Source organism: Nicotiana attenuata, unplaced genomic scaffold (genome assembly GCF_001879085.1).
Source record: "Nicotiana attenuata strain UT unplaced genomic scaffold, NIATTr2, whole genome shotgun sequence".
Lineage (NCBI taxonomy): Eukaryota > Viridiplantae > Streptophyta > Magnoliopsida > Solanales > Solanaceae > Nicotiana > Nicotiana attenuata.
The window spans coordinates 197,638-216,644 of record NW_017671311.1 but is presented as its reverse complement, the minus strand read 5'-3'; the positions used below and the strand labels follow the sequence as shown (position 1 = coordinate 216,644).

General features: G+C 39.8%; 3 protein-coding genes across 4 annotated transcripts; 1 reads left to right on the top strand and 2 right to left on the bottom strand.

Annotated features, from left to right (window-relative positions):
* The first annotated feature begins 311 nt into the window (after positions 1 to 311).
* Positions 312 to 909, top strand: LOC109207459 (iron-sulfur cluster assembly protein 1-like). Its single transcript, XM_019370384.1, has 2 exons — positions 312 to 484; positions 702 to 909. The coding sequence occupies exons 1-2, from the start codon at positions 312 to 314 to the stop codon at positions 907 to 909; spliced, it is 381 nt and encodes a 126-aa protein (XP_019225929.1).
* A 294-nt stretch (positions 910 to 1,203) lies between these two features.
* Positions 1,204 to 4,248, bottom strand: LOC109207464 (11-beta-hydroxysteroid dehydrogenase 1B-like). Its single transcript, XM_019370392.1, has 6 exons — positions 3,901 to 4,248; positions 3,184 to 3,376; positions 3,002 to 3,087; positions 2,465 to 2,596; positions 2,210 to 2,374; positions 1,204 to 1,688 (listed from the first exon to the last, which is right to left on the bottom strand). Exons 1-6 carry the CDS (start codon positions 4,087 to 4,089, stop codon positions 1,398 to 1,400), a joined length of 1,056 nt encoding a protein of 351 aa, XP_019225937.1. The 5' UTR covers positions 4,090 to 4,248; the 3' UTR covers positions 1,204 to 1,397.
* A 2,014-nt stretch (positions 4,249 to 6,262) lies between these two features.
* LOC109207463 (HVA22-like protein e) lies at positions 6,263 to 12,128 on the bottom strand. Of its 2 annotated transcripts, none has more exons than XM_019370390.1 (6): positions 11,768 to 12,128; positions 7,395 to 7,449; positions 7,275 to 7,301; positions 7,029 to 7,151; positions 6,771 to 6,930; positions 6,263 to 6,483 (listed from the first exon to the last, which is right to left on the bottom strand). In XM_019370390.1, exons 2-6 carry the CDS (start codon positions 7,439 to 7,441, stop codon positions 6,463 to 6,465), a joined length of 378 nt encoding a protein of 125 aa, XP_019225935.1. In that variant the 5' UTR covers positions 7,442 to 7,449; positions 11,768 to 12,128; the 3' UTR covers positions 6,263 to 6,462. The 2 variants fall into 2 exon arrangements, with proteins under 2 accessions (XP_019225935.1, XP_019225936.1); XM_019370391.1 differs by having other exon boundaries at positions 7,395 to 7,446.
* Between the last annotated feature and the right edge of the window lie 6,879 nt (positions 12,129 to 19,007).

The window sequence follows — 19,007 nt, the reverse complement described above, 5'->3', positions numbered from 1 at the left end:
GATTTTTGTTTGAAGAAAAATCCGCAAGAAACTAAATTACCTGGGAATTTTCTTATATAACCGTTAGGAAAATCCCCATATAATTTGTGATTTTCTTATAGTGTTATTACAATTAAGACATTTTTTTCTCAACAGAAATGTGACATCGTGAACCTCTCACGCTGACATGGCAAAGTGCGTGCTTTTTATTCATATTTGAGCGCGTGAAACCCTCAAAATTAATCTTTTCCACCTTTTTTTTCATTTCTTAATTCACCTTATTTTGTTCAAACGGAGCAGTCTTGGTGGATGATGGAGTCGCTGCCGGCAAAATGAGTGTGCTGCAGAGTATATTGGCGAAGTGGACGATCTCCTTTTTAGGAGATGCAGACGTTATCACTTCAATTCGCAAATTCAATCAATTAGAGCAAATCACAAAGATGTTGCGGCAAGTCGGAAATCGAATTTTCGGGCTAGGGCAACGTTCATCCGTGAGTCGAGACATGTTAGCCGCGACTATAGCATGAAAAAGTGGTGGACCATTACAATAATCCACAAAATATTGGATCTCACCATCGGTACGGGTCTTGTCGGAGCTCCAGCTCCGCTTCTCCTACTGCTGCTCCCGGCCCCGTCCCCGTCCCGCAGCCGACCGATCTGCTGCCTTAACTTTAGAAAGATCGATGATAAAACAGAAAAATACGGATGCTTGTTTCCTTTAGAGGTTGTGGCTCTGCTATTGCTCCTACTCTAGCAACTAATTGGTTAGATGGAGAGAAATCCGTAAAGAATACGAAAAAACCGAAGCATATCTTCCTTCCACCTGTTAAACTGCACTCCAGTATGTTTGTTGAGGATGCAATTAAGGCGGCTGTGAAGGATTATGAGCGAAAGAAGGCAAAGTTCAATGACAAGGCAGAGAGTGCGTGAATGGTAAAAGATGCTTGCTATACTATGAAGAAATAAAAGGCTCCTCACAACGAAGGAACTTTCATAGATGTAAATCGGCTCTACAACTGTTTGGATAAGAAGAAGGAAGTAAGAAGGGGAAGAATTGCATCAATGGCTTTGGGGAAAGTTGGGAAGAAGACACAAGCTATTTTCTTATTTTTTTTCTTTTCAAATACACGTGTTATCGTCAGCGTGATTTTGCGATTGTATTTCACACTTCTAATCTGTTAGACTAGGGCATCCACGATCCACGAGGTCACATTTCACATCGTCTTAGACAACTTAAAAAGACCCGTCTATATACTTCGCCTATAAAAAACAAACCAATCTTCGCAACAAACTGAAACATCCTTTTTATTTATACCTACACTACAGCTACCACAGATCCAAAAAGCCCCGAAAAACAGATGTACAACACACACTTCACAGCCCATGAACCTAATACAAGCATTTGTATGAACTAAGGATTAGTCCGTCTTTATATCTGCATTTCTGATAGTCTCTGGATACAAGACATTTTGTGCACCAGTATAATCCGCTACTTTCTTGCTAAGTGCATCCTTCGGTGAAGTTTCCGACCCAGTCAGATACATTAACCTGTACATCCACTCCAACACCTCCGGGCAAAACACCTTCCACAAGTAGCTAACTCTAAACCAAGCAGGTATAGTCACGTATCTTTCCCCTCGGCAAGCACTATTCACAATTGTCTTAGCACATGATTCGACCTTGGCCACCGGAGTCGCGCTTATTAGTACCTATAGGTTCAAACATTCACTTTCTTGTCAACACATCGCTGAAAAGGAGTAAAACGTAACTCTTTGCAAAGGCAAATGATGGAACATTAATCTTTACCAAATAAGTTATTAAACCAATACATAACTAAAGAAACATGCTCCCTGCTCTGCCTTTTTTCTGTGACTGCTTTAGCTACTACTATCATTTAGTCTAATTCATATTTAAAATGGATTTGACAAATTATCATCATCCACTCTACTATCATTGCTTGCTGCAAAAAGGAAAACTTAAATAAATAAATACACTCGTAATAGACCTGTCTTTTAGAAGGTGTAATTAACTAATTACATGTATTAATCACCATGTAAATAATTTTTACACCGTCAACATTTCATAGATGCATGGCCGACTAAGACGGTCCTTTACCACCTTTGTCTAGTTCACCAAATAAGATTTACTACTCCCGGTAAAGCTACTTAATAACCATCGCACGTTAAAATGTACAAACTAGGCAAAAAAGGTAACAAAGAGGAAAACTTACATCCCTCATTCCTTGATCAACCTCTACATCGCCACTCTTACCAATGTATTTGCCTTGCGTGAGTTCAGATTCAACAAAGCCAGGTGTTACCAGAGTAATCTTGATGTCCTGCCCCAACTCAATCCTTAATGTCTCAAAGAATTGAGATATTGCTGCTTTGCTTGCCTATATTTGGTGTGGGGTGGTCACCGGTCGGTATCAACTATTACCATTCCCATAAAGGAAACAATAAAAGCAGATAGAGTTGGTACTTACATTGTAAAAGCTTGATCTTGGAGCAGGCAGCCAAGAAGCAGATGAAGAAAGCACAATAATCCTACCTCCACTATATCTAAGATAAGGGATCGCAAATCGGGTCATATAAACAGAACCCCAGAAGTTGATGTCCTGCAAAATACCATGACAAGTACACAGTTTTGAGTTTAATTTCTACACACCGAAACAACAAAATTTATCATAATATCGGGTAATGGAAATCAGTATCTCAAAAATAAGGCAACTAACCGACCCTTCACGTATTTATTATACTATCAGTGCATATAAGAGAGATCCCCATTTATTAGGCACGACAAACTAGCAACTAGATCTATCATCACGCTTAACGCAAGCTGACTAGAAAAGTTTCAAGTTTGAATTTGGTCCTGATCCAAAGCTCTTGTTCTAGTCCAGCTTATGAAATTAAATACCCGTAAAAAGAATTTTAATCATAACAGAATTTCTAAAATGGAAGTTCTTATTTACACCATCTGTGGTTTAAAATTGTAATATCATAGTCATGAGTTTCTACTTTACCATGACAGATCTAAAATCAGTGACATCTTCTGTATCTTCAAATAGAGTAATTGCGTGCACTCCAGCATTGTTAACCAGGTGGTCCACTGCAAACACAAAACGCAACGAACAAAATCTCTAATTAGTACATGCTCAAATCTCTAATTAATTACAATTAAGTACGGGAATTAATCAAATCTTACACCGGCCAAAGTGAGTCATGGTTTGATCAACAATCCTTCTGCAGTCATCAACTTTTGAAACATCAGCGTGAACTGTTATAACATCTGGAGAGCCTAGTTCATGTGCCGTTTCGGCCACTTCATTCAAACTCCCCTCTCTTCTGGCTGCAAGAGTTAAACATGCTCCTCTCTTGGCATACTCATAGGCCAGATACTGCAAAATGACAAAAAGGTAATCTTCCTATGAAATTATTAGCTATTTATATATACATCATTCGATTTATGTATAAAATAAACTGGATAACTAATATTCGTTTAGCTTATAATACATTGTTCGGTTTCTGCGGATATCAAACTCATATTACCAGAAATAATTTATGCGAAAATCTATAAATTATGTTACTAATACCTTTTTTTTTTTTTTTTTTTTTTTTAATATTACAGTAGAATGTGAAAAGAAGTAGAGAGAGAAAATAGATACATTAGCAATATGTGAACAAGAAAGAGTATGTAATTAACATACTAAAATACTCAGGCTATTAACGATCCAAGTAGTATTATTTAGGCATCTTAATTACGCATATTCATCCAATAAACAATTTTCCTGCCCTGTGTCAATTAACATAATAGGAGTACTAAATAGACCGCGAACTAAATGACATACATAATTTACTAAAAATTAATGTTTTGGTAGTAGAAATATAATGAATATTCAGCACTAAAATGCTTGAAAATAACCTCGCCTATGCCGGAGGAAGCGCCGGTGATGATGACGACCTTTCCAGCGACATCTTCGCTAAATAGGGTTCCCAAAATTGAGAGGAAGAACTTGAAGAATTGGAAAGGTGGCAAGAAAAGCAACAGGCTGAAGAAGGTAAACGGAGGAGCTACTAAGTTGAGAAATTTGTGAATTAGACCCAGCAACATGGCTTATGGCTTATGGCTTTAGCACTAGCGTTGCTCAGACACAAGTGAAACTATATATGTGGACTCAAACCTTTAATTTACTACAGGACATACAATGGTAAGAAGAACAAGGACAGAAAGATATAGATGAGCTATCCTTTCCTTCATAATAAAACAAAAAGTTTGGACTTTGGATGGAGATAGAAATGAAGGGGAAGCGGTGTTGTATTTAGATCGGTGTCACCACTGCATGGAAGCAACACGACACGTATTCCAAGTCAAAACGGTCGTGATGTAAGACTCGAGACACCTAAAAATAATTTTTGACTTTTGCAGACATATTGAAGTATACACGCATAGCTACACGTTAGATTGATTCACTATTAATTTACCGTGCAAGTTGGGAAAAATATAGATAGCCCTCTATAGTATGGCAAGTCCAAATTTTAGCGATGAAGTGAAAATATTTGTAGTGTATGTTTTTTCTATATTCTATATATACCTTAGTCCATTGACGATAACTTTTTTCAAGTACTACAAAACTATATGTACATGATTCAAATGGTTATTTCTTAGATTACTAGTTTACCTACTTGATGTAATACCTACAAAAAATGTAGTATCCGCTTTAAGCGCATAGCATAACGTACATAACGATGTCCAACCTAGTGACATGCTCAACTTTGTTTGGGACTAGTCTAGAAAATGAATCCATTGGAATATAAAACATGTAAACTTTCTAAATGGTTGAAACAAAATAGCTTCTGTTCAGTAAAATTCGAGTAACAATTAAATTTATATTATAATTTTAAAAATATGTAATTTAATCCAATACCAATTGATAAACAAGGAATTAAATAGATAATTAGAGAATAAAATAGATCAAATTGGTATGCAAACCAATCTCGACCTCGACTTGTGATAGCCTCGAGGTGTGATAATAAGAATAGCAAATGAATAAACAACTCTGATGAATAAACAACTCTGATGAACAGTAAGCAAAAATAGCAAAAAAGCGATGAAAGTATATGTCCTTCTCAGTGAAATAGTGATGGTTACAAATGAGTGGGATCCCCCTTTATATAGTAGGGGAGTCCTAAATAAGGTACACTTCTAATTATAGTAGAAAATCATATTGAAGCGCTATAGACCGATCAGTTCCGAGATTCATGCCACGATCTTCGATCCGTAACAGATATCTCGCTCTTTCCGTTACTGCCTTATACCGCCATGAGTTCGAAGCATGCCTCTTCTGACCTCGATTAACGATGTCGACCTCGATCTTGAAAAAACCTCGATCCCGGACTCGACGTCGACCTTTCGACGTGGTATCTTTTTCTCCATCGAAGGACGAAATCGGATAGCCCAATTTCGATCGTATACAGCTTCAGCCCTTAAATCAAATTATACCCACCTAAAGTTCCTTTTGTGACATTATACAAACGGAAAATCTAAGGTTTCCCTCTTCTCCGTCTCTCGTACTATGTTGTGTATTTACGGTCTCCCCGCTGTGGGCTTTCTTCAAAGGTTTTTTTCTTCTTTGTTCTCTCCTTCTTGTAGTTATAATAATCCTTTTTCCCCTCCCTCATTTTTAGTGTTAAAACTTGCCGCTTGTAATCTTTTTCACTGAAACAGATGAGAAAGCTTAAATTAATTCTCTTGGCATGCTTCTGCTCATGAATCATGAACATTGCATGTTCTCTACATTCAAAGGCGAATCACGAGCCGTAAAAAGCAAATTCAGAATTTTCATTTAACTAAATAATTTCAATCTTCAGCACTAAGTTCATTGAAAGTTTAATTAGTTCATCACTCTTACATATATTTTTGCATACATGTTATGCTTCGCAATAGTAAATCTGAATAGCTTGCCCTGACAGTATTTCACTCTAAAAAGGCATGGAAGAGCAGATCTTAGGCATGTTTTGATTCGTTTTACAGAAGAAGGCTTCAATCAACTGTTCCTTTGCGTCTTTGGAGGTTTTCTAATTCTCCAATAAGAATATTCCTCTCTATTGGAGATTTACAACACAAAGGAAAAAAGCTTTTTAGCTCTAACATAAGTCGGTTTTTCTGGCGTAATCGCATCCGCTTTTCATATGCAGTATGCACTCATTTTGTGACATATACAATTACTCCGTTCTAATGAGAACGGATTTCAAGCTTCCAGACATGCATCTCTCTGACCAAATAATTGGAAGAAATGGGGACTTCCGTTAACAAGCAAACAGATTGTATATATTAAAGTGATGATAAACATTCACGACATCCACATAATCAGCACCAATGCTCATGTGATCTACAGCACTAAAATACAGTGTAATCCTTCGCTGATTAGAAAACGAAAGAGGAAAGCTTTCACATCTGTAGATTAATCCTACACCTCCTCGATCCTCACTGGGTTTCACGCTCCACCTGTCCCAGAAACCAATTAAAAAAAGAAGATAAATTAGAATCAACTTACTGACTTGGTATCAGAAATATTCATGGGTATATTATTCTATCTCAAAAAGATTGCTATGAAAATACGGTACAATATTGTATTTTTTGTGAAATGCAATAAATGAACGCGCAAGTGAACTGTAATAATTTAGTTTAATATACTAAAGGTAATACCTTTAACTACCACAATTAAAAGATAAACGAAACTATATATATAACCTATTTATGAGAAACAAAGGGGAAAAAAAAAGGACAATCACCTTGGCTGGAGAGGGAGACTTGTCTCTGAAATATGAAGCTCCATATTTGTTGACGAGCTTTTCCCTAACAAACTTCTCATAGATAAAAGCAGCTCCTCTGAACTGTGGAAGTACCAACCATGCCACTACCGCCAACTTCACATCATACCAAATTGGTATCCTACAACATAAATATTCAACCCACGTTTACAAAAGAATTTACATTGTTCTTTTTCTTTGCTTGGGGTGGGGGAGGTTAAGAATTAAGACGTTGCAAACCATTGAAGCACGGGCTGAAGGACCATCTCCATGAGAGTGAGAAAAGAATAGAGAATCCAATAAGCAAGCCATTGCTCATCATCCAGCTTCGATGTGCTCTCTATTGCCACCACAGATGCATATCTTCATACGAAACAAAAATGTTTAACTGATCGATCACTCTTAAGAACAAGGAAAAGTGAAACAAAAGCATTAATTATACAGAGAGTGCTCATTTAGACCATTAAAGAAAGGATCAATACTTACAGAGGATAGAGCAACATCACCACTGGCCTGCATGGAGTTCGTTTCAAAATTAAAATCAGAACGAAGTTAAAGCTTCACATGAAAGGGAAAGAACAAAATGAAAATGAGAAGGAAAATTACCCAGCAAGAGTATGAAGTTGAGTCATTACAGTCAAGAATTTACCCATGATTTCTGCTGCAGACAAAAGAAACTTTAGTAAGAAAGGGCAACTAGGCTAGAGAACAGCACAAAGAAGTCTTCTGATAGATCTTATAAGTTTGTGTTGTCTGCGCAACCAGCGAGAAGTGATTGAATGAGGACAAAAGAATAGTAGTAGCAGTTTCTTAACTTGTTAGCAAGCAACAGAGATGTTGACAGCACAAAGTTATAAGACGATAGCGGCAAGATACGTGGCGGTCGCTCAAGTTTGCAACTAGGCATCTCATTCTCTCGCGACGTGAGTCTTACCACTTGCCCACACCACTTTGCATATTGACACGTACATTATTTTCAAAAAAAGAAAAAGGGAAGGGAAGAAAAAAAAAAGGGATCAGATTCTTCTTTTAGATAAAAGAAAAGGCTATTACTGAAACGGAAAAGATATATGTTCAACAGATTACACAACATTAATAATCCAGTTTGAAAATGTATGTTCCTAACAAACCTCATGCGGAAGAAAACCACTATGAGCGGTCAAACTAAAAGATCTAACTAATACTAATAATATTAGATGTCACAGTCACACCCCCATAAAGTAGAAAAAGATTTGTTAGGCACCCCTTCAAATGTTAGACACCCCTCAATGTGTTAGATGAACAACAATAACCGCCACCCAGTAAAATTATACAAGTGGGATCTGGGAAGGGTTTGTGTACGCAGATCTTATTCCTATCCTAAAGGATAGAGAGGCTGTTTCCGATAGATCCTCGACTCAAGCAGACAAAAAAGACAATAAATCAGTACCGACAATAGAAAACATAGAAATACTAACAGAACCGTAAGTACCAGAAAATAGATGAAAAACGATAACGATAACAGTAACACGTAAGAAAGGCTCAGTACTATGAAAACTGAAAGATAAGTGTGGATACAATAATAACCACTACCACTCTAGGACACAACCCTGTCAGACTAGCCTCTCACCCGATACGGAGTAGCAAAGAGCTCCGCTACCCCCTATCCTACAACCCTAGTGCTAGACCTCCACACATTCCTATCAAGGGCCATGTCCTCAGAAATCTGAAGCCTCGCCATGTCCTGCCTGATCACCTCTCCCCAACTAGGGCCGCCCTCTACCCCTTATCATACTTGTCAAAGCCAATCGCTCACATCTCCTTACTGGGGCGTTTGGACTTCTCCTCCGCACGTGCCCGAACCATCTGAGCATAGCTTCCCGGATCTTGTCATCCATCAGGATCATGCCCACCTTCTCCCAGATATCTTCATTCCTAATCTTATCCATCCTAGTGTGCCCGCACATCCACCTCAACATCCTTATTTCTGCTACTTTCATCTTCTAGATATGCGAGTTCTTACCTGGCCAACACTCTGCCCCACACAACATGGCTGGTCTAACCACCGCTATAGAACTTACCTTTGAGCCTCATCGACACCTTCTTGTCACATAGGACTCCAGATCCTAACCTCCACTTCATCCACCCCACCCCTATACGGTGCGCGATATCTTCGTCGATCTCCCCATCCCCTTGTATAACCAGCCCAAGGTACTTGAAACTGCTTCTCTTGAGGATGACCTATGAGTCAAGCGTCACGTCCACGCCCACTTCCCTCGACTCGGCACTGAACTTGCACTCTAGGTATTCTGTCTCAGTCCCGCTAACCTTGAAACCCTTAGACTCAAGGGTCTGTCTCCAAACCTCCAGCCTCTCGTTAACGCCGCCTCGCGTCTCATCAATCAGAACTATGTCGTCAGCGAATAACATACACCATGGCACCTCCCCTTGAATATGGTGCGTCAGTGCGTCCATCACTAGGGCAAATAAAAATGGGCTAAGTGCAGATACTTGGTGCAGCCCCATAAACCGAAAAATGCTCCGAATCGCCTCCCAACGTCCTAACCCGCACCTTAGCTCTATCATACATGTCTTTAATCGCCCTAATGTAAGCAACCGACACACCTTTCGCCTCCAGGCATCTCCACAGAACCTCCCTAGGTACCTTGTCATACGCTTCTTCAGGTCAATAAATACCATGATCATATACTTCTTTCTATCCCTGTACTGTTTCACCAACCTCCTAATAAGGTGGATAGCTTCCACCTTAGGAGGAACATTAAACAAATTCACGAAAATAACTTGATTGAAACCAAAAACTAGAATGCATGTGCACGTTAGGTTCAAAATTGTTATTATAACCCAAATGAAAATAAAGGAAAAGAATCTTGATCTATCACATACTATGATATTGTCCATGAATGGCCGCTTTTATTAAGATATATATACTTGGGACATTTTCGAAAATGAATACATGAAATTTCGAAAGCAAGTAAAAACACAAACAATCAAATGGACCTAAAGTTTGCCTATAAACCCCGATGATATTCCAAGTTGGGGCTTTTGTATCAATACCCGATTTTTAGGATTAGAATTGAAGCTATACCTATTTTGCAAAAAATTTGCAAGCCTATACCCACTTTACGATCAACTTTAGACTTATCGGGTTTTAAGTTAAAACTAAGTTAGTCTGAAGTGCAATACACTTAAGGCCAATAAGTTTGAAGTGAAAAAATTGCATTTCAGATGTACTTAAGGCGAATAGGCCTGAAGTGCAACCAATGATTTCATGCACTTAAGCCAACAAGTCCAAAGTGAAAAAATTACACTTCAGATGCACTTAAGGCCAAATAGGTCTGAAGTACAAGTAAGGTTTTGATGTATTTAAGGCCAAATAGGCCTGAAGTGCAAATTGCCCAGAGACAGAAATTTGTTCTTCGAATTTTGACAATTCAATATACGATTTAACACCTAAATCTACTATAAATGAGCTCAAATTTGAAACATAACATCCAAATATTATCAAGAACAACCCTCAATCATCAATTTGTCAAAACAACAATAAATCTAATGTACTTATTTTGCAATTATGAAAAATAAGAAGAAGAAATCCTAAGCAATAGTAAAAATAAAGCGTCACAGCAACTCATCACTCTAAAACGTTATAAACTACCTTAAAATATATTCACAAACACCATATAAAATCACTATCACATGAAGAAGAAGAAGAAACCATTAAAAGCCCAAATGTTTTGACATTTAGTGACATAGGACCAAAATCATGCCTTCAATTTTCGGGTAGAAATGAAAATTTAGGAATTAGCGAGTGGGTTTTGAATTTTAATTATTTAGTTTAATTTTTTGGGACAAAAATATATTGAATTGTCCTGAATTTAAGATTTTTAGTTTAAAATTTCACGATAACATAAGTTCAGGCTAATCATTAAATATTATACGGAAAAGGCCTAAAAATGCCACTCAACTAACATAAATGTCCTATCTATGCCATCCGTTAAAAGATTACCCTATTCATGCCACTAACGTTATACTTTTGGCCTATTTATGCCATTGTCCACTAACAGTTCCATTTTTTGATTTTTAAATAATAAGAATTAATTTTTCGACCCCACCTTTGCCACGTGTCTTTATATTACCGGTTCTTTTTTACTTGACCCTACATTTCTTTTAACCCTGATTATGTATAATTAACCATGCCCAATCCGATAAAATCCAACCATCTTTTAACCCAACCTCTAATTCCTTGTCACGACCCAAAATCTAACTAGTCGTGATGACACCTAACCCAACCCGTTAGGTAAACCAATTAACAACTATCAAATTTAATGAGATTTATAAATGATAAAATAACTGAACCTTAATACTTTTCTCAAGGACTGGTAATACAAATCATGAGCTTCTAAGATTTAGATTTTTACAAACTGAATTGAAATAAACACAACATCAGTTTCAAATAAATACAAATCACTGAAAACTGATCTTATCGGGCCGTAACAAGGAATTAGGGGTTGGGTTAAAAGATGGTTAAATTTTATCGGGTTGGGCATAGTTAATTATACAGGGTTAAAAGATATGTAGGGTCAAGTAAAGAAGAACTAGTAATATAAAGACACGTGGCAAAGGTGGGGTCGAAAAATTAATTCTTATTATTTAAAAATTAGAAAATGGAAGACAATGACATAAATAGGCCAAAAGTATAACGTTAGTGGCATGAACAGGGCGACCTTTTAACGGATGGCATAGATAGGCCATTTATATTAGTTGAGTAGTATTTTTAGGCCTTTTTCGAATATTATGTGTACATTTGATCCAATTTTCAGCCCTGCCACCCGGCCCACACGTAGTCGGTAATAATTATAGCAAATGGCACTTGAAAGCAGAGTTAACTTGGACGGCCAATTAGAACAAACAAACATAAATTTAAGAGCTTCAAGGAATCATAAAACCAGGAAATGAGAAGATTCAATTTAGAGACGATGGACCTTTAAGCTTTCAGCAGTTTTTGATAAAAACAGAAAACTCCGAAGTTTGGAACTGGCCGAAGCTTAACAAACTGAAATTGCAAAGTGATTATGGCACTTTTGGGCGTAAAGTGGTGAAGCTGGGCGGCGGACAGTGGACTTGTTGGCTCTCTGTGTATGATCTGTGTGAGCTATAATGTGTAAAAATGAGGTGTGCTCTGGTGTTTGGACGGCGGCTGAGGGACCTCTTTCAGTGTGTGTGTGTGTTGTGTGTGAGTTCAGCTGTGAGTGAAAAGTGGGATCTGCCGGCGAGTGTGCTCTCTGAGAATTGGTAAACCGACAGTCTGTGTTTGAGTGAATTTCTGTATATCTATCTGTGTGTGCCTGTCAAAAGTTAAATGCGTGAGTGCTATGAATGTATGGACGTTGTGAAAGTGCAGGGAATCTTGCCACGTGGCAAAATTTCATTGGACTTCCCTCCTTTTTTAAATACTATAAAGATTTAGTATAATAATAAAATAACTACTCCCTTCGTATCAATTTAGATGACACACTTTTTTTATTAGTCTGTTAAAGAAAATGACACTTTTCTATAAATAAAATAATTCAACTTTAAACTTTTAATTTTACCCATTACTCTTAATGAGAAGCTTTTTGTAACAACACATATGTTATGACCCTACAAAGATTTTACCCCTTAAGTTTTTAAGACCACAAGTTTTAAAAGTCTCTTTTTTCTCTTAAACTCCGTGCCCAGTCAAACTATCTCATCTAAATTGAAACGGAGAGAGTATTTTTTGTACTTGCACCTAGACACAAGAGGGAGGGTAAATTTTGTCTTACACGATATTTGCTAATTGATCGCTGCCAACTCCGCACCACTAAAAAGTAGCGAGAGAGGGTCGCAATAGTTTTTACCCGATTTGTGGGTCGGGATCGAATCCACAGAGAGCTAGGATTGGAGTCGAGTATCTATTTAGCTTAGGATTGCGTGTATGCTCTTAATTGGTCTTCTATTCATTTTTGGGTTTTTGTTATATTCTACTATGATCAAACTACAAATTGAAAATGCAATTAGATTAAGCTAAGAGATAAATTGCTACAAGTTGTATCTAATGATTTAAAAGGCACTAGGGTAGTGACCTTCACCTAGGTGGCTAATTGACGGGTAATTGCATCTAAGGCACGATTGACATGATTGGGAAAATATGTTATAACCGTTGCTCGATACTACCCACTCTACACCTCTCGGTAGAAAGAGTGGTTTTGCCCAATTGAATCTCTCGAGACTAATTGGGTATGCATATTTGCCCAAACAACTAGGGTTCAAGTCGGGTATTTACTCTCTCGAGGTTTAATCCTTTAATTGGGACTATCAAATCTCTTGAGTCCATCCCAATTCCTTGTTGAGTCAATTTTGGAGACTTAGGCTCTCTTTCTCAAGAAGAGCCTAGGTCAACTTAGCACAAACTAGTTGCAACCACTAATTCATAAATTAAACCATAAAATTGACCCAAATAACAAACACCCATAATCAATCTAACCTTAAATCACAACACCCATCAATTACTCACACTAGGGTTGAGCCACAACCCTAGCTAATGGGTTTAGCTACTCATGCTTGAAGATAAAATCAGAGAAATAGATGAAGAGAAAGACATATTAATTAATTACTAAAGTAGATACAAAGATTTAATGATTTAAACTAAGCAAAAGTGCCAAAAATGGCTAAGAAAGGTCTTCTCACGAGCGCAGCTACAATGCTAAAATATCTGATGCCCTAAAAATGGAAAAATATTCTATTTATACTAAGCTGGAAAAACTGGACAAAAATGCCCCTGCGGGGTCAGTGCGGACCGCACAAAATGGTGTGCGGCCGCACTAGGCTCTTGACTCTGAAAAATCAACTCTCTGAACCCAGGCTCCGCGGACCGCACAGAATGGACTGCGGCCGCGGAGGCATCTAGCGCGGTCCGCACAAACACGACCGCGGACCGCACAGGCTTGAACCTTGGCACTTGACATCTCTCTGAAGTTTGCTTCCGCGGACCGCATAAAATGGTAGTGCGGCCGCGGTGTCTTCAGTGCGGGCCGCACAATATCTACTGCGTCCGCACTGCTTTGATGCCTTAAAATCCAGGTCTCTGAATCTCCCTAGTGCGGACCGCACAAAGTGTAGTGCGGCCGCACTAGGCCTGTTTGTCCTGATTTGTCTTGTCTTTGGTACTTGTGCAGGTTTCACTCCTTTTGAGCCGATCTTTGACATCTCCTCACTTTGTTGATCAAACCTGCAATCAAGCACAACTTATGAGCCTTTTGGGACTATTTTGTAAGAATTTATAATCAAAGCGTAAGCAAGAAGGAGCATGAAACTTAAGCTTTTGCTTGTCCTCAAGCAAACAAAATAAGACCCACCCCTTGAGGGAAAATCCAAGAATTTTCAGCTATCCTAAAGTAACCTCAACTAGTATCAATTGGGACTAACAATTGCCCTCAATACAAATGAATCATTAACAACATTTAACCTTTGAAAAACCATGGATCAAGTGTGACACAGGAGCATCAAGAGTTGACTCAACACATCAAAGAACTCTTTCAATTACTTTAGTTATTGTGGAACCCAAACTCACACATCCTCAACTCTCCCTAAGCAAACCTCACCTTTAGAATAGTGGCACACAAAACGAGGTTAATGGGAATTCACTCATCTCTCTCAAGGAAAGATCACAAGTCCGGCTCTAGGTACCATATGCTTTCCCTTTATGTAAGTATCCACTAATGTAAGCTTCATTCAACTCAAGATCATATAGGGCTTTTGTGGAGTCATTGTGAAGGCTTTTGGTTTAGGGTAGGTCATGTTTTTGTTCAAGTGGGTTCCATCTTCCCTTAAGCACTTCTTTTGATTCATTTGGCACAACTCACTTGACTCTTTGAGTCATTTCACTTCTTTCTAAGGGGTTAGAGAGACTCATTGTCACTCTTTTTTATGCATTTCAAACCTTTTTTCCTTTTTCAACTTTCCACACCTTTCATACTTTGCTTTTCTTTGAATCCTTTTTTCATTTTTTTCACATTGAACTTTCTTTCTGTCTTTTTTTTTGCTTTTCTTTCTTTTTTATTGCCTTTCCTTTTCTTCACTTTTGTGCCTTTTTAACACTTTGTTGCAATCTTCGTCTCTCCCCAAAACTAATACTTTTGCCATGTGCTAAAGGAAAGATTTGGGTGCCAAGAGAGGGTATCTTTTAGAACGGGTATAGGCTTGTATCATGGTTCTTGAAAGAAAAAGATCTAAGGCTCAAAAGGGTTGACTAGGGATCTTATCATGGGTAGGCTATGGAATTGTTCAATCTATCATTTGGATCAAGGAGAGCCTATAGTCACGCCTCAAGTCAAAATTCACTTAGGATTTCGCCTCAACAAACATTCAGGGCAAGTTCTAGACCAATGGCCCGGGACTTGGACTTGCAATTCAATTACTCACCACACAAGCTAAGGGATTGCTAAAGACATAGAGTCGGGGGCCCACAACGACCTTAGATACGATTTGAGCACACAATGGTCCCGAAAAACCACTTGATGATTATCGGTCAACACAAGAGTCTCAAGGCCACGACTTTCACCATCCTAAACACAACAATTTGTTTTTGAGCATAAGATCAAAGGCAAATGTGCTAGGCCCAAGTGAAGCTTTGCTTGAGGTATCCTTAACTATTGCTTGAGGTACCCTTAATTACAAACTACTAAAAACAAAAAAAGAAAAAGAAAAACGGACTCAAACCCTTAAGAAGGTTGTCACGCCATCTATCATTGGGAAGAGCCACCCGGTTCACACAACCCTCCACCTTTGGAAAGAACCGTGGCATTAAGAAAATCAAAGGCTTATTGCTAATTTCAAAAAGAAGAAGCTACGAATCAAAAATAAGAAGCTAAAAATGAAAAATTTTGCGGAAAATAGAATAAATATATACAAGAGGGGATTTGAATATACAATAGATGGGATGAATATATACAATGAAATGTAACTTTATATACAGACCAAAGGAAAGATAAAAAGTGCGATAAAAGTAACTAAATATAAAATTATATATAGACCAAATTAAAATCAAGAAAGCATAAAATGGTATCAATATATACAGTCATCCAAAAACAAAAATGAAGGGCGCACCCCCTCGAATAAAAGCTGGCATTGTTCTCAATGCCAACTAATCCAAATAAGCACCAAAAAGAGAGAAAAAGGATATAGAGGGCTCCCTAAGCCGTGTCTGTCTGTATCGGATCATTGGTGGTCCCTGGGTCCTCTGTGTGCTCGGGAACCTCAGACTGGCTCCCGGTGGTCTGCTCTGCTGCTACTGGGACCTGGGCCTGGACCTCGACAGGCTGTGAAACTGGTACATCCTGTGGCTGACTGGAGGAGGTCTCCGGTGGGTCCGCCAAATAGATGATGGCATCATCTGCTCTAGGGATCGTCCTCCTCCTCTTCGGAGGCCTCTGGGTCTGCTCCGGCTGTGGATGAGCTGCTGGGACTGGATCATCAAGCAACAGGTTCAAAGGCAGCTGGTCTGCCTTCAATCTATCAACATCTGCCCGCAGCTCCTTCACGGACTCCTTTGAGGCCCGTGTCTTCCGCAACTTCCTATGCTGCTTAGCAAGCTCCTTGAGAGCCTTGCTATGTGAATCCACTACCTTTGTAAGCGCAGCCTGCCTGCTGAGGATCTTCTTCTGGTTCTCAAGTATCTCTTTGAGCGCATCCTCGATTGATTGGGGTACCAGTGGGGCTGGTGGAGCTGACTGAGCTGCTACAGTAGCACTTAATGTGGACAACTTAGATGACGCAGTGGACATCCAGTTGTTGATACTGGTAAGGGCCTGGCTCAGTCGGTGGGCAGTGATGGAGTGGGCTCGGCTAGATGGAATCTCCGGGCCTGCTGATGTGGAAAGGCCAAGAGGAATGGCCGCAGAAGTGGAAGGTCCAAGAGGCATATCAGCAGAAATGGAGGTAGGCTCAGTAGGGACCTCTACCACAACTGCTCTTCAGACTGGCCAGTTGGGGCAGAAGTAGGGGCTTTGTAGTTCTTGTCCTTGGGGTTGTCATTCCCCTTCATGTTGTACCAGGAGAACGGGGCTGTCGCCTCGACCTTGGCGTCATAGGGCTTCTTGTCCACCTCCAAGTCCCGAAAGTACGTAGTGAGGGTACTCGGGAAAGGGTAGTTCCGGTCATGCTCTGCTCCCACTAGTGAGATAATGCGGGACATCACGTTCCCCATATTTATGGGGTATCCTGCCATAATCGAAGCAACCAAGACAGCCCGGTGGAGAGGAAGGGTTTGGTCATGTGTAGTAGGGTCCAACCGGCTGCAAACAAAGGTCTCCATCCCCTAGCATCACAGTTCAGGGTCCTCCTCAATATTTTCACCCCAGCAGTCAACCACTCAGGAACGGTACCTGGGATTGCCAGGTACTGAGCTAACCATGGACGGACCTCCTCGCCCATCTCCAACTTTGCCATGTATAGAGTCTCATCCTCCTCATTGAAGCCCAATTCATTAATGTATTTCCCATCAAACAACACTGTCTTGTTGTGCACCTTGGTCACTTTGGAGCCCTTTTTGATGTGGGCTACTTTGCAATAGAACTCTTAGACCATGTGTTTGTTGGCTCTACACACTTCTCCATAAACAGTTCCCAACCTACTCTAGTTCTGAATTGTCTCTGCACGTCAGGGTTGTGAGGTAATAGATCATTGTCNCCCCGAGGAATGGGAAGCAGCTCTGTCTACAGCTTTGATTATTTTTCTGGTCTTTTTTATGTTCTCCCGAGCTTGGGGAGTGAGTTTTACCATCTTCTTCTTCCCTCCCCGGGAGGGTTCTCCTTTTCTCGGTTGTTTGGAGACTTTTCCTTGTTGTCTCACCATTGTCTGCAAACACAATTCAAATAACTTGTTAGTATCAATGGGTTCACATAAAACAGTGTTGCAGACAAATGAAAATGTTGCAGGAGTTGCCTAGTGCGGACCGCACAAAATGGTAGTGCGGCCGCACTGAGGCCACCGCGGACCGCACAAGAATGACCGCGGTCCGCACAAGTATAGGTTCCAAAAACAAGGCCTCTGAATCTCACCAGTGCGGACCGCACAAAATCAACCGCGGCCGCACCGGGCCAGTGCGGATCGCACAAAATATAGTGCGGTCGCACTGGGCAAAGGTCACCTGGACACAAGATAGCACCGCGGACCGCACAGAAATGACCGCGGTCCGCGCTACTTGCCCAGACATGGCACTGAGTTAGGGTTCATAAAATTTTGTACTTAAGTTCAAACTTTCACCTAATTAGGGTCCCTAATCAATTACCCAGTCCATTATACTCACCAAGTCCACAAAAATTACCATTTAAACTAACCTAATCTAACAATTAGAGAAATACGGGGAGAAGAAGAACTACAAGTTAAGGAATATGAAAATAAAATGAAATTACACAATTAAACAAAGAAGAATTGAGTGAAATGTTACCAGATATTGAGATGAAGTTTAATCAATGCTAATCAAGAATTACGGTCAAGGAAGAAAGTGAACAGTAACAATATGCTCTGAGTTCAAGTTTGCGAAAAGGGTAAAAGGAGGCCCTTGGGGTCTATTTATAGAGAAACCCCTGGGGCCCATTCTCACCTACCAGTGCAGCCGCACAAAATGGACCGCGGACCGCACTGGTCACTTTTGTTCACTTCCAACTCAGTAACCCACCGCAGTCCGCACAAAATGGACCGCGACCGCGGTGGTCCACCGCGGACCGCACCATATCAACCGCGGCCGCGATGGCAAACTTCAGAGAGCAATTTTTTGTCACCCTTTGCCAGTGCGGACCGCACAAAGTGTAGTGCGGCCGCATTGGAAACTTCAGAGACTGAACAATTTTTGCAATTATGTCCTGCACTGCATCAACTCAATCCTGCAACTCTCACAACCAGTTAGCCCAAAAATCAATCCTATACTACAAAGAAAATCAAAGAAAACAAAAAGAAAAACACATGGGTTGCCTCCCAAGAAGCGCCTGATTTAACGTCGCGGCACGACGCGGGTTACCATCACATCATTTGAAATGAACAACAGCCACCACATGGCTATCATCAAACTTCCCAAGATAATGCTTGACACGGTGCCCATTCACTCTAAAGACTTCACCACTTTTGTTCTTCAAATCTAGAGCACCAAACGGGGTCACACGCACAACTTCAAATGGTCCACTCCACTTGGATTTCAGCTTTCCC

Coding starts and splice junctions, on each gene's coding strand:
- LOC109207464 (XM_019370392.1), bottom strand. CDS start 4,089: ATGTTGCTGGGTCTAATTCACAAATTTCTCAACTTAGTAGCTCCTCCG. Junction 3,088..3,183: donor CATGACTCACTTTGGCCGGT/GTAAGATTTGAT, acceptor TTGTGTTTGCAG/TGGACCACCTGGTTAACAAT. Junction 2,375..2,464: donor CAAGATCAAGCTTTTACAAT/GTAAGTACCAAC, acceptor CACCAAATATAG/GCAAGCAAAGCAGCAATATC.
- LOC109207463 (XM_019370390.1), bottom strand. CDS start 7,441: ATGGGTAAATTCTTGACTGTAATGACTCAACTTCATACTCTTGCTGG. Junction 7,302..7,394: donor CAACTTCATACTCTTGCTGG/GTAATTTTCCTT, acceptor AACTCCATGCAG/GCCAGTGGTGATGTTGCTCT. Junction 6,931..7,028: donor CTTCAGCCCGTGCTTCAATG/GTTTGCAACGTC, acceptor TTTATGTTGTAG/GATACCAATTTGGTATGATG.
- LOC109207459 (XM_019370384.1), top strand. CDS start 312: ATGAGTGTGCTGCAGAGTATATTGGCGAAGTGGACGATCTCCTTTTTA. Junction 485..701: donor TCATCCGTGAGTCGAGACAT/GTTAGCCGCGAC, acceptor TGTTTCCTTTAG/AGGTTGTGGCTCTGCTATTG.